At 41.2% G+C, this 14,456-nt stretch overlaps 1 protein-coding gene across 1 annotated transcript; it reads right to left on the reverse strand.

The window, feature by feature from the left end:
* Positions 1-4,945: 4,945 nt before the first annotated feature.
* Positions 4,946-5,941, reverse strand: LOC137735937 (uncharacterized). The gene has a single exon (XM_068475288.1). The coding sequence runs from the start codon at positions 5,939-5,941 to the stop codon at positions 4,946-4,948; it is 996 nt and encodes a 331-aa protein (XP_068331389.1).
* Between the last annotated feature and the right edge of the window lie 8,515 nt (positions 5,942-14,456).

Genomic DNA, 14,456 nt, shown 5'->3' on the forward strand with positions numbered 1-14,456 from the left:
AATATAAATATATAGGTATATATGGTAAACCAAAAGCCCACTCACTGGTATGTAGAAGGGTCGTAACACGCTTGCCTCGAGTGACCGTGCTCGTCCTCGGGATAGGTCTCACCTATATGCGAAACAACTATAAAAACGTTAATTTTAAAGCACATAACCAACATCACGAAATAACTTCTCATACAATGCTTAAATGGGGTGTATGAATACACCAACGTGATCTACTCAACCTCAGGAACATCCCTATATTTTTAGAAAAATTTTCCACCGCTGCACGCGCCCCCACGCGCAGGCACGTGCCTGGCACATTGACAGCGTCAGTTAACGCTGTCAGGAATATTCCGTTAACTTTAACAGATTCCGTTAACGCCGTTAGGAATATTTCGTCCAAACTGACAGAATATTCCGTCATCTTCTCCGGCGAAGCTCCGGCGCCGAAAAACCGGGTAATTTTCAAAACCTTGTAACTTCTTCGTTTTTCAACCAAATTTCACAAAATTGGTACCAAAATGAAGCTTACAACGAGAGGAACAAATCCATACCACTTTCAAGTACTAAAACACATGGAATCTCGCCGGGAAAACACCACCAACTCTTGCCAACCTTGTAACTCACGATCCCGACGTCCAAAACCTTCAAACGAACCACCCCGAGCCTCCTAAGGACCTCACCAAGCTTCCTACAAGCTTGAAATTCCCAAAAACACAAGAATTAACATGTGCATGAACAGTGACCAAATCGGGGTATCCCGAGTTCGACGTGAAAACGAAGGTATCTTTACCTGAAATGGGTATGGTTGAACTCCTACGGACCTCACGAGCACGAATATGTAATTTGTTTCCTTCATTTGTGAAGGTTTGGATGATTTCTGGGTGTGTCCGTACAAGAAGAATAGAAATGGGAGAGAGAAAGGACTCGGGACAGGGCAAGAGAGAGAGGGTGAGTGAGTGTGATGTGTGTGTGGACCAAAACCAGCCAACAAAATCCAAAAACAACCACACAACGAAACAACCATGCTAGGGCCAAAAACGTCATTTCACCTCTACAGTTCGAAAATCCAGAACGGGCTGTCACAACCTACCCACCTTATTAGAATTTCGTCCTGAAATTCAAAACAACCACACAAAGCAAACCCCTAGCGATCAAAGAACAACCGAGGATACAAAACCCTCATCCGATCCTCCGTTTCCCACGTAGCTTCCTCCACGGAATGGTTCCTCCACAAAACTTTCACCAAATTCACTGCCTTGTTCCTCATAACCTTTTCTTTCCAATCTAGAATCGTCACTGGTTCCTCATCATAAGTCAAATCCGGATTGATTTCCAAGGGTTGAGGAGGTATCACATGAGACGGATCAACAACATAATGTCGAAGCATGGACACGTGCAAAACGTTATGTACTTTAGCCAACTCTAGAGGCAATTCTAGCCTGTAAGCTACCTCGCCAACTCGCTCGGTGATCATGTATGATCCGATATACCTGGGACTCAGCTTACCTTTCTTTCCAAACCGTACAACGCCTCTCCAAGGTGAAAGCTTCAGAAACACCCAATCGCCAACCTCATACACTCTGTCAGTAGCATGCCGATCTGCTAAACTCTATTGCCTATCCTGGGCCGCCTTCAAGTTAGACTTGATTACCTGAACATTTTGAGTAGTCTCCTCAACAATCTCCGGGCCTACCAAAACTTTTTCTCCGACCTCTGACCAACACAAGGGTGTGCGACAAGATCTACCATACAATGTCTCAAATGGTGCCATGCCGATACTTGAATAAAAGCTGTTGTTATAGGCAAATTCCATTAAATCCAACCGCTTGTGCCAAGCATCACCAAACTGTAACACCGAAGCTCGTAACATATCCTCCGACGTCTGAATGGTTCTCTCTGACTATCCGTCCGTCTGAGGATGATACGCCGTACTATAAAGTAGTCTCGTACCCAAAGCTTCCTGAAACGCCACCCAAAACTTAGATGTAAATCTTGGATCACGATCCGAGACAATACTCACAGGGACACCATGGTACTTCACGATCTTCGAGATGAACAACTCAGCTAATCGGCCCAAAGAATACTTCTCCCTCACTGGAATGAAATGTGCTGACTTAGTAAGCCGATCGACAATCACCCAAATGCCGTTAAATCCATTATGTGTACGCGGAAGCTTGTACACAAAATCCATAGTAATATTTTCCCATTTCCACTCTGGAACGGGAAGCGGCTGCAACAACCCAAACGGCTTCTTTCTTTCCGCCTTAACTTGCTGACAAATGGCACACCTACTCACATACTCCGCTATCTCTCTCTTCATACCCGGCCAATAATAAAATGGTCGAATGGTATGATACATTTTAGTAGCTCCTGGATGCATAGCATAAGCAGAGATATGTGCTTCATCAAGAATTGCTTTCTTTAAATCCAAATTATTAGGCACAAACATCCTACCCTCCTGCATCAGCATGCCATCCGAATCACGAACTCTGAGGTCTCTCCTCCTTCCTCGATCTCGAGCTTGGATCAATTCTTGGGTTTCCCTATCAGCTACCTGAGCTTCAAGCACCCGATCAACTAAAATTGGCTTGACAATTAGCAAGTAAAGCCACCTCTCGAACCTCTGCCTCTAACCTCACTCCCGTGGATCTTAAGTCTGCCAGAAGAGGAATACAACTAGCGTACCACGCATTGATACGGCGCTGAGATTTCCTGCTAAATGCATCAGCCACTACATTTGCACGACCAGGATGATAATCAATCGTGCAGTCATAATCACTGAGCAACTCCATCCACCTCCGCTGACGAAGATTGAGATCCTTCTGCATAAAAAGATACTGAAGACTCTTATGATCTGTAAAGATCTTACATTTCTCTCCATAAAGGTAATGTCTCCATAACTTCAACGCAAAAATAATGGCGGCTAACTCCAAATCATGTGTAGGGTAATTCAACTCATGAGGTTTCAATTGTCGTGAAGCATAAGCAATCACCCTACCATGTTGCATCAACACACATCCCAGACCATTCAAAGAAGCATCACTATAAACCTCGAAATCACCACTATCGTCCGGGAGCGCCAAAACAGGTGCATGAGTGAGACAATACTTCAACTGCTGGAAACTCTGCTCACACTTATCATCCCACTCAAATTTAACGTCTTTCCTCGTTAACCTCGTCAGTGGTAAAGCAATCACAGAAAAATCCTTAACAAACCGTCGATAATACCCTGCTAAACCAAGGAAACTCCTCACCTCAGTGCGGTTCGCGGTTGCTCCCATTTCTCCACAGCTGCCACCTTTTGAGGATCCACCAAAATACCTTGAGCTGAAATGACGTGCCCCAAAAATGCAACTTGGTCTAACCAAAACTGGCACTTGCTAAACTTAGCATACAATTGGTGTTCCCTCAACCTCTTCAACACCAAAGTAAGATGTTGAACATGCTCCGCTTTAGACTTAGAGTACACCAGAATGTCGTCGATGAAAACAATAACAAACCTATCCAAATATGGCTGGAACACCCGGTTCATCAAATCCATGAAAGCAGCTGGTGCATTCGTCAATCTAAATGGCATAACCAAAAACTCATAATGACCATAACGAGTCCTGAAAGCCGTCTTAGGAACATCATCCCTACTAATCTTCAGCTGATAAAATCCAGACCTCAAGTCAATCTTGGAGAATACACACGCACCTCGAAGCTGATCAAATAACTCATCAATACGCGGCAATGGATAACGGTTTTTAATTGTTACCCGATTCAATTGCCGGTAATCAATACATAGCCTCAAAGTTCCATCTTTCTTCCTCACAAACAACATTGGAGCTCCCCAAGGTGAAGTACTAGGCTGAATAAAACCCTTATCCACTAATTCCTACAACTGAACTTTCAATTCCCTTAACTCAGCGGGAGCCATACGATAGGGAGTCAAGGAAATAAGATTAGTACCTGGAATCAACTCAATGGTGAACTCCATGTCTCGGTCTGGCGACAAGCTAGGTAAATCCTTAGGGAAAACATCAGGAAAATGTCTAACTACCCTTACATCCTCCACTCTACTAGGAGCAGCCTCTTCCAACACCACATAAGCTAAGTACCCCTGGCAACCTTTAGATAACAACCATTTCGCTCGCACGGCCGAAATAACGCCATGTCTCACCCCACTCTGCTCGCCCACAAAAGTAACCACAGGTAATCCAGGACGATGGAACGTAACTATTTTCCCGTAACAATCGATATTGGCACGATTGAAATGCAACCAATTCGTGCCCAAAATCACATCAAAGTCAACAATATCCAACGGGATAAGATCAGCTAGCATAACAACATCTTCCACTATCACTGAACATCCTAGGTACACACAATCTACAATACATCTCTCCCCTCTAGGCATAGCAAACTCTAAATCATACCCTAGAGGTGTGGGGCGAGGTTGCGTCATTCGAGCAAATGTATGAGAAATCACAGAATGTGTAGCACCACAATCAATTAGTACTCTAGCAAAATAACCAAGGATATTTAACGTACCCATGATCAAGTTTGGATTGTTTTGAGCATCCTGCAGAGAGATGTTATGAATACGCCACTGGGTCTGATGCCGTCTACCTCGACCTCTGCTTGTCTGGCCACCACGACTCTGTGTACCACGCCCCTGACTGGGCTGACCAGACTGCCTCGAAGACCCCGCACTACTCGTAGCAATTTCCCCCTGCTGAGTCTGTCCTCCCTGAAACCACTGAGACCCGCCTGCTGGAACTGGAGGATACGGCATATAGCCACCAGAATACTGGGGATAACAACCCTGAGAATATAGGTCCTGGGGATATTGATACTATCCCAGGGCATAAGGAACAGCATCGCCCTGGTAGTAGTAGGCACCACCTCGACCCGTCTGCCCATAACTACTAGGACCGGGAATCTGCTGAATCGGTATAGGCAGTGGCAAGAAAGTCTACTGGGGTTTCTGCTGACTCTGGGGACAATTTACAGCCCGATGTCCCATCTGCCCACAAGTAAAGCAACCACTGCTGCCTCGCCTACACTCACCAAAATGTCGATTATTACACCTGCGGCAAACTTGGGCCCTACCTCTACCAGCATCGCCCTGTCTCTGGCCTCTAGCACCACCAGCAAACCTACCTCCATGACCCTGACCAGTGGCGCTAAAGCCACCGCTAGAAGAGCTAGAACTAGTGCCACCCCTCTTAAAGTTCTGGGTCCTACGAGGTCCGAGCGACGCCTGACCCTTGCTCTTATCATCTTTCCTCTGATTACCGTCTTTCTCTTCCTCTTCACTCTCGCTCGGCATGTTCTCTGAATCCTCAATTAACAGAATCTCATAAAACTCCTGGTAGGTGTCACAAGGGGTAGTGGTCGCCATCGAATGCCACTTCTTCTTACTGCCTAAATGGAAACAACGAAGCATCTCCGCCGAATGGCCAGCAACATCCGGATAATAGCGAGACAGATCAGTAAACCTCCGATAGTACTCATTTGCTGTCAACTTCCCCTGTCTCAACTCAGTGAATTCCTGCTTTTTGCGGTCAATATACTCAGGAGGCACAAACCTTCTCCTGAACAACTCTCTGAATACATCCCAATTAGTCTTCTCCGCTGGAGTCAAACGATGAAGTTCCTGCTCCCACCAGGATGCAGAATCCTTACCCAAAAACCACGATGTCGTCTCTACCCACTTCTCGACAGGGAGATTCCCCTGATTATGCAAAACACGAAAGGTCTTCTCAATATGTTCTAGCCACCGCTCCGCACCCTCAAAACCCTCGTTGCCTTCAAACTTATCCAACTTCAAATTATAAATAGTCTCCAGAAGAGTCCTCTGGGGAGGGCGGAGCGCCGAATGGATAGCTGTAGCGATAGCTTCCCTCAATTGAGCTACATCGGGGAAACTAGGCTCAGCAGAGCGATGTGGTTCCCGACGAGGCAGCATAATTCTGACAGAAGACACCAAAACCATTAGAATACTCACAGAAAATACAGGACTGCCAAACCTAGGCTCTGATACCAAACTGACAAACCCCGACCGAAATCAAGGCATGCTGGCCATCACGTGGAAGTAACGTAACCATGTGCACAGTGCGGAAGCTAATAAAATAATAATAAAAGTACGAATAAATGAAAACCAGCTATACACAATGTAAGAACATACATATGCAAGTGCAAGTGTGAAAAACAAAGTTCAGAGCTCGAAGACCTAATGCAGTCCGGGAGAAACGACACTACAAAAACAAACCCAAAGGTGGTCCTACACTGGTAATAATCTGTCAGATATGCTGGGAAAATCCTCTGGGGAGCCACCAAAAGAGCTAGCCAACTAGAACCTAGAGGGGCGCAAAACAAAAAGTGTGAGTAGGCAAAAACAAAGCTTTTCAAAAACCATTTCATAAACAAAGTTCTAACCCCTCGCCGTAAAACCTATATACTTCCCAAAAAATAAAGTATACACATATATATATAAATCATGCTCGGAAATATGTCATGTCAAATGTCTCTAAATAGAATGCAAGTGCTCAGGAATGTCAAATCAATGCCATGTAATCTGTCAGCCGAAGTCACCTAATGTGACCTATACGGCTGAATCTAGAGCTCAAATCTCCATCTCACTAACTATACCTGCACACGAGTCGGAACCACCTAAAGTGGTCTGTACGACAGGATTGGGTGTAATATAAGTACGCTCAAGTGCTACGATCACGTGAAGGCTGGGCGAATAATCGCGGGTCACCTACGAGTCGGAACCACCTAAAGTGGTCTGTATGACAAGACTGTGCACCTAACTTGGATCCAAGATGAGCGTGTGGTGCGGGAGGTGAACATCACGTGAAGGACTGTGCCTAACTCTAGGCGGGAGCACTAACACCGGTGGTGCAGGTTATGAGCTCTCTATGCATCTCAAACCACTACTGAACATAACCATAAACCATACTTACCTGGCACTTACCTGTATGTCCACAGCACCAATACACATATATATATAGGCTTCTAACGATGCATAAACCAACGGCAAGCATAATGCATGGCATAAAAATGTATAAACGTTTCAATTCATTTTTCTGGGAAAAATATAAATATATAGGTATATACGGAAAACCAAAAGCCCACTCACTGGTATGTAGAAGGGTCGTAACCCCCTTGCCTCAAGTGACCGCGCTCGTCCTCGGGATAGGTCTCACTTATATGCGAAACAACTATAAAAACATTAATTTTAAAGCACATAACCAACATCACGAAATAACTTCTCATACAATGCTCAAATGGGGTGTATGAATACACCAACGTGATCTACTCAACCTCAGGAACATCCCCATATTTTTAGAAAAAATTTCCACCGCTGCACGCGCCCTCACGCGCCAGCCACGCGTAGGCATGTGCCTGGCACACTGACGGCGTCAGTTAACGCCGTCAGGAATATTCTGTTAACTTTAACGGATTCTGTTAATGCCGTTAGGAATATTCTGTCCAAACTGACCGAATATTCCGTCATCTTCTCCGGCGAAGCTCTGGCGTCGGAAAACCGGGTAATTTTCAAAACCTTGTAACTTCTTCGTTTTTCAACCAAATTTCACAAAATTGGTACCAAAATGAAGCTTACAACGAGAGGAACAAATCCATACCACTTTGAAGTGCTAAAACACACGGAATCTCACCGGGAAAACACCACCAACTCTGGCCAACCTTGTAACTCACGATCCCAACATCCAAAACCTTCAAACGAACCACCTCGAGCCTTCTAAGGACCTCACCAAGCTTTCTACAAGCTTGAAATTCCCAAAAACACAAGAATTAACGTGTGCATGAACAGTGACCAAATCGTGGTATCCTGAGTTCGACGTGAAAACGAAGGTATCCTTACCTGAAATGGGTATGGTTGAACTCCTACGGACCTCACGAGCACGAATATGTAATTTGTTTCCTCGATCTGTGAAGGTTTGGATGGTTTCTGGGTGTGTCCATACAAGAAGAATAGAAATGGGAGAGAGAAAGGACTCGGGACAGGGTAAGAGAGAGAGGGTGAGTGAGTGTGATGTGCGTGTCGACCAAAACCAGCCAACAAAATCCAAAAACAACCACACAACGAAACAACCATGCTAGGGGCAAAAACGTCATTTCACCCATACAGTTCGAAAATCCTGAACGGGCTGTCACAAATTATGTTTCCTAGTTTTATTCTAAGACCTTTTCAAGGTAGGGTTTTATTTTCTAGTAGTATAAATAAGGCTTGTTAGCCATTTGGGTTCTCTAGGCAACATTGGGAGAGAACGCAATACTTTGGCTTTAGAGAGCCTTGACAATTCAAGTTTATTTTCAAGGTGTTTTCTATCCATGTTTTTAATAATATTTTGTTTTATGGTTGTTAGTAACAAGTTTCGTTTGCTAGGGTAACGAGCCTTAGCTAGAATATGTAGTTTCTTTTCAATTTACTTATGATATTATGCATGCAGGTTTTGAATTGTTAATCAATGTGCTTTAAACTATCTATTTGTCTTAGTGATTGGCTAGCATTAGGATATTCAGAAAAGTAATTTGATGCAATTTTAGCGGAGGGCTGTCCCTGAAATTGGCGCTAGTTTCTTGTGGTTAATATGTGTAACTTCTTAGGATGGACCACACATCTTAAGGGTTATATGGTTTTTCATAAAGTTTTCCCAAAACTTAATGAGTCTTGCATGTTCACATTCGATCTGGACGCCACAGACGGGTTGCATGTTAGATATACATTCTATGTTAAAGGTTCCAAGTAGAGCATACTTTAGGAAAACCTAACCTTCAAAATATGAATGTGTAATTCATAAGTAATTGAAAGAACTACGTAGAATTGTTAAGGTGACGGCGGAACCCTAGTGCTCAAATTTATTTTCAAAACTATTTTCTTTTGTTTTCTTTACTTCCACAATTTATTTAATTGTTTTTAATTAAATTCGTTTTTAATATTTTAGGTCATAAAATCAACTTCTTCCAAACTTTGTTTTCAAATAATTAGCTAAGAGTTGGTTTTAAACATAAATTATTCATTCAATTCCCGTGGAAAACAACCTTGCTTGAGCCGTTTATACTACAACTACCTTGTTCTCTCGCAAGTATTTTTAAGTGTTTTTATCCCTACTTTTGCAGGTTGTAGAATACCTATCAAGGACCTCACCACCTTTATTGAACCATGAAATTTTGTAAGGTCGTGGATGTTTCTCGCACTTTAATTGCAGTTTTTTCCACCATTCCTTTGGACACCATGTTCTCACAGCTGCCATAGTCAATTAGCAGCACACACTTTTTTTCGTAAGCACTGCAATAAGTACAAAAAATATTAGTTCTTAACCAATTTTCCTCCTCCTACTATTTTGGGCCTGCTAAGATTCTTCAAATAACAAGGGTTTCGACTCCACTATCAGGTTCACATACTTCTTGTTGAATTTCTCCTTCCCTATCCGTGTCATATATGGGCTCTGTTTCCTTCTCCTCATCTTCGTGAATCAGGTCTAAACGAGCTTCTTTCTTCTTCTGTGGACACTTTAGGCCATGTGCTCTTCAAAACCACAAAGAAAGCACCAGTCATCTTTCTGGTGACCATATGAGTTGCTTGCACGCTCATTGACATTCCTTTTATCAAGGGACGCTGATCGGGTAGAGGGCCTTATGGTTTCCGTTTTTTCTTTCGAAGTGCCAATGCTTGGAGTTTTCATGACGCGTTTCATATATGCTTTCTTCAATTTCTCTTCTACTTTCAAGGTCATTTGATAACATTCTTCCAAATTCCTATGATGGTCCAAAATTATCTCATCATATATGGACATCTTCAATCCACTCAAGTACCTTGCCCCTAATTGATCATCAGTTTCTTGCAAGTTTAAGCGGCTCAAATATTTGTAATACTCCTCTGTGTACTCACCTACGCTTTGCTCTGGCTTCTGGTGAACATGGTGAAACTTTTGATACGAAGTTTGATTGAAATCAACAGGTAAGAACTTGTCATCAAGCTTTAACTTCATTTCAGCCCAAGTATTTGTACGACGTAATCCCCTCTGGTCACGACCCTGCTGATATTGCTGCCACCAAATTAAGGCATGGCCCTTGAGTTTTGTGGCAACAAAGTTCACTTTCCTCTCTTCTATCATATCCTTCTAATCAAAGAATGTTTCTAAAGAAGCAATCCAATCACAATAGGACTCAAGGTCAAGTTTACCATCAAAATCAGGCACATCAACACGGATGCTCTTATCTGCATTTCCTAACGCCCTTACAAGACGTTCCATAGCCACCACCAAAGATCGTGCACTAAAGCTCAACGAATCATTAGGATCATCTCCATATTGACCATCTGGTGCATGGAATGGTCCTCCGACGAACACATAGACGTCATTGCAATATCTTGGTTAAGGTGTTGGCACAAAATTTCTTCCATCATTCGCTGCAAGCTTTCATGCGATCACCTCAGTTCTTCAACTTCGTCTCGTTGATAAATATTTTCCATTGGAGAAGCATGCCTACCATGATTTGCACGCCCTCTTACCATATCGGTGGAGAAGCAAGACCTGGCTCTGATACCACTTAACCTAGGGAAACCAATAGAAAAAGTGGAGAACAAATACGATCATAGCTTTGCAAATCACTCAACCAAGCAAGAGACTGGGACTCACTCAACCAGAAAATAGAATGAGCAAAGTGTTTGCTAGATGCTTTCAATTGCATTCAAAGACTGCCCCACAATCCTTTTAGCACAAGAATTAGAAAGGCTTACGATATTAAAAGACTCCTACTTTCTATGAGACTCTTATAATCTCCAACAATAACTTGCAATTTCTAAGGGACAACTTAATTAAACCTTGTACTCCTAATACACGTGAACTTGGCATTTAAAGACTATCTGCTACATCAAATATGATTGAGGATGTCTTTGAAGGAATAGATGGTGACGATGACGATCAAGTTACAATGGAGAACCAAGATATCATGTGGGGTGGTGATATGACAAATGCTCGGATAGATGTTGATACCTATGAGACGTTGCTTGGTGAAGCTCAAAATGAACTATACCCAGGATGTAAGCAATATACAGTTTTGGCATACGTCATGGAGTTGATTCACAACAAAGTTGGCAACCACATGACAAACAAGGCAATTGACAAGATGCTAGCAATGATGAAAAAAGATGTGTCACTAACCCGACAATGTTCCTAACTCGTTTCCTAAGTGCAAGAAGATATTAAAAACTTGATTTAGGGTGTGAAAACATAAAAGCTTTCTACTATGTTGTACTATGTTTTATAAAGAACAAGAAAATAAAGATAAATGTCCAGTCTGTAATGAGCCAAGGTATGATGATAGTCATTATGAGCAGAGAAAGAAAGTTCTAAAAAAAGTGTTGCGATATTTTCCACTTTAGCCAAAGCTACAGAGGTTGTACATGTCGAGACATACAAGCGATGACATGTGGTAGCATAATGAGGCATTCAGTAGACTTGAGTGCTTGGAAAGAATTTGACCAAATGTATCCTAATATTTGTTAGAGACCCATGAAATGTCCAGTTAGGCCTTGCAAGTGACGACTTTACTCCTTTTTTGGATATAAGTAAGCCGTATAGTATGTGGCCAATTGTTATATTTCCATATAATTTACCCTCATGGAAATGCATGAAAAAAACCTTTCTCTTATCTAACCTTGTTAATTCCTAGACCAAAAGCGCTTGGAAATTTATTGTGGAAATTTATTAGGTTGGAGCACTCATGGCAAGTTAGCATGTTCACTATGCAATGAGGATGGATCTTACACCAAATTGAGAGGCAAGTATAGTCATATTAGGCACCATCACTACTTACCTATGATGGTCGTCGAGAGATGAGACCTCGTCCAAGAGAATTCTGAGGCGATGATATACTTGATCAATTTGATTACCATATAGCATGTACACTTGGTAAACATCTTACTAATAAAGATAAGAGAGCAAGCGGAATGTTGAAGAATTAAATTGGAGGAAGAGTATTTTTTTTGAAGTTGGAATACTAGTCCAAATTGAAGATTAGGCATATTCTCGACGTTATGTATATTGAGAAGAATATATTTCACTATTTGGTCTAGACATTGCTGAATACAGGGAAGTCAAAAGATACAATTAAGGCACAGATGGATTTACAAGATATGAATATCAAGGAAAGTTTGCATTTGAAACTAAATGCATGTAGCTCAATATGTATTTAAACCATATGAGCGTAAAGATTTCTTGCATTAGTTGAAATCAATTAAATTTCCAGATGGTTATGCAGCAACTTTATCACATAAAGTGAATGTGGATGAAGGAAATACATATGGTTTGCAGAGCCATGATTATCATGTGTTGATGTAACCTGTGTGGGAATTCAAAAACATTTGAAAAAACATATAATGGTCCAATTGTTGAATTCTAGTTTCTTCCATCAAATATATGGAAAGACTGTAGCTGTTACTAATCTTGATAAGTTTAATGAAGACATTGTCCTCATATTGTGCAAACTAGAAAAAATTTCATGCCTGCATTCTTCACTCCCATGATTCACTTAGCAGTGCACTTACCACGCGAAGCAAAATTGGCATAACTAATCGGATATCGATGGACGTATCCTGTATAAAGGTAAATGGCTATGATTTTTCATTATTTGCATAATTTTTTTCTTTCTACGTACTAACAATTGTTCATTTATCTAGATTGTTGGGTTCCTACAAGAAATCTGTTCGTAACAAAGCTCGTCCTGAAGGCTCTATTATGGAAGCACACTTGACATACAAGTCCTCAGCTTTTTGCTCAATGTATTTATGTGGCGTTGAGATGGAATTCACCCGACCAAAACGAAACGATGATGGTAGTGATCCAAGTGCACTCATTTCAGTCTTTGCTCCATTTGGTGCTCATGTAATGGTTGAACTATTAAGGGAGGCTATAGAAGTGGATTATTGGTATATCTTAGACAATTGTGACAAAATAGAAGACTTCAGAAAGTATGTGATGGTAATAATTGAACATTTACTTAAATATTCCATAGCTTTCACTTATATTTTATTTATTTATGTAGTGAGCATATCGAGATTTTGGAAAGAAATAGCCATGCTAATGTACAAAAGAGGCATAAACAGTTGTTTTTAGAATGGTTTAGGTAACGGGTCATGTCATTGTATTATCAAGAGCCTAGATTGGTTAGTGAAGAGATTTTTTTCATTAGCCCAAGGTCCAAATCAACATATTTCCAATAGAAAAGTTGTATTGTGAACAACATTCGATATTTAGTTAGACATGTTGATCAAAACTGTACAACATAGAACAATGGAGTAATGACACCGGGGTCGCACAATGGTGAAACATGTAACTTTTATGGCATCTTAGTTAATGTCATTAAAGTACGATTTACAAGAGGTTTCAAGGTGATTCTTTTCAAATGTCATTGGTACAATACAAATATAAGAGGTTAAAAAGTTATACTGGATTATCATTTTACATCATTGAATGTAAATTATCATTGGTACGATGGTGATCAATATGTGTTAGCTAAACAAGCACATAAAGTATTTTACATTAATGACTTAAAGTTGGATCACCCATGGAAAGTTGTGCACAAGATTCAACATAGACACGTTTGGGATTCTTGAAACAGATAAAGAAGAATATGATGATGATGATGACAATGATACTGAGAGACAATGATCAGTATGTTGATGAAAGTGAAAGTTTTATAAGACCGATCCATAATGACAATGAAGTTGATATATCATTCTATATGGATGATGTTGATCCTGAATCTTTTGATAGTAATGATAAGGAGGTTCAAAGAATGCTAGGCTACAGAGGGATGAAGAGGAGGAAGAAAAGGACAAGGAAGAAGAAGAGAAGGATGATGATGATGAGGAAGACAATGAGGAAGAGAATGTTGCAACCAATGATGCTAATGGTGATTATAATGGATGACTATGGTAAGATCTGTGCATTATAAATTAATGTTCATATCCAACAATAATAAATCTATTTGCTTATAAGTTTACAAATAGTTATTATGCTTATAATGGTTTGCTGATATTAACATTTTGGTTGTGACATTTACTTTTCAACTTCATATTTAGATGACAGCTTTTACATAGGAGGAAAGATGGTGAAGCAGGTGATGGGATCCTTTACCTCCTCTAAATGATGCATTTGCACCCCACCACCACAACCTCCTACTCCACCACCGCCGTCACCATCTTAGACGCCACCACCTCCTCCATATCCCACAATAGTAAATCCATTTTCTTGTAAATTTACAAATAGTTATTATGCTTATAATGGTTTGTGTATATTAACATTTTCATTGTATTATTTACTTTTTTGTTTCATATTTAGATGGCAACTTCTACACAGCAAGGAGAGAGTGTGAAATGATTGAGGGGTCTCTTACCTCATCCTCCAAATGATGCACTTGGACCGCTGCCACCACCTCTTCCATCACCT

Source organism: Pyrus communis, chromosome 6, assembly GCF_963583255.1.
Source record: "Pyrus communis chromosome 6, drPyrComm1.1, whole genome shotgun sequence".
Taxonomy (NCBI): Eukaryota; Viridiplantae; Streptophyta; class Magnoliopsida; order Rosales; family Rosaceae; genus Pyrus; species Pyrus communis.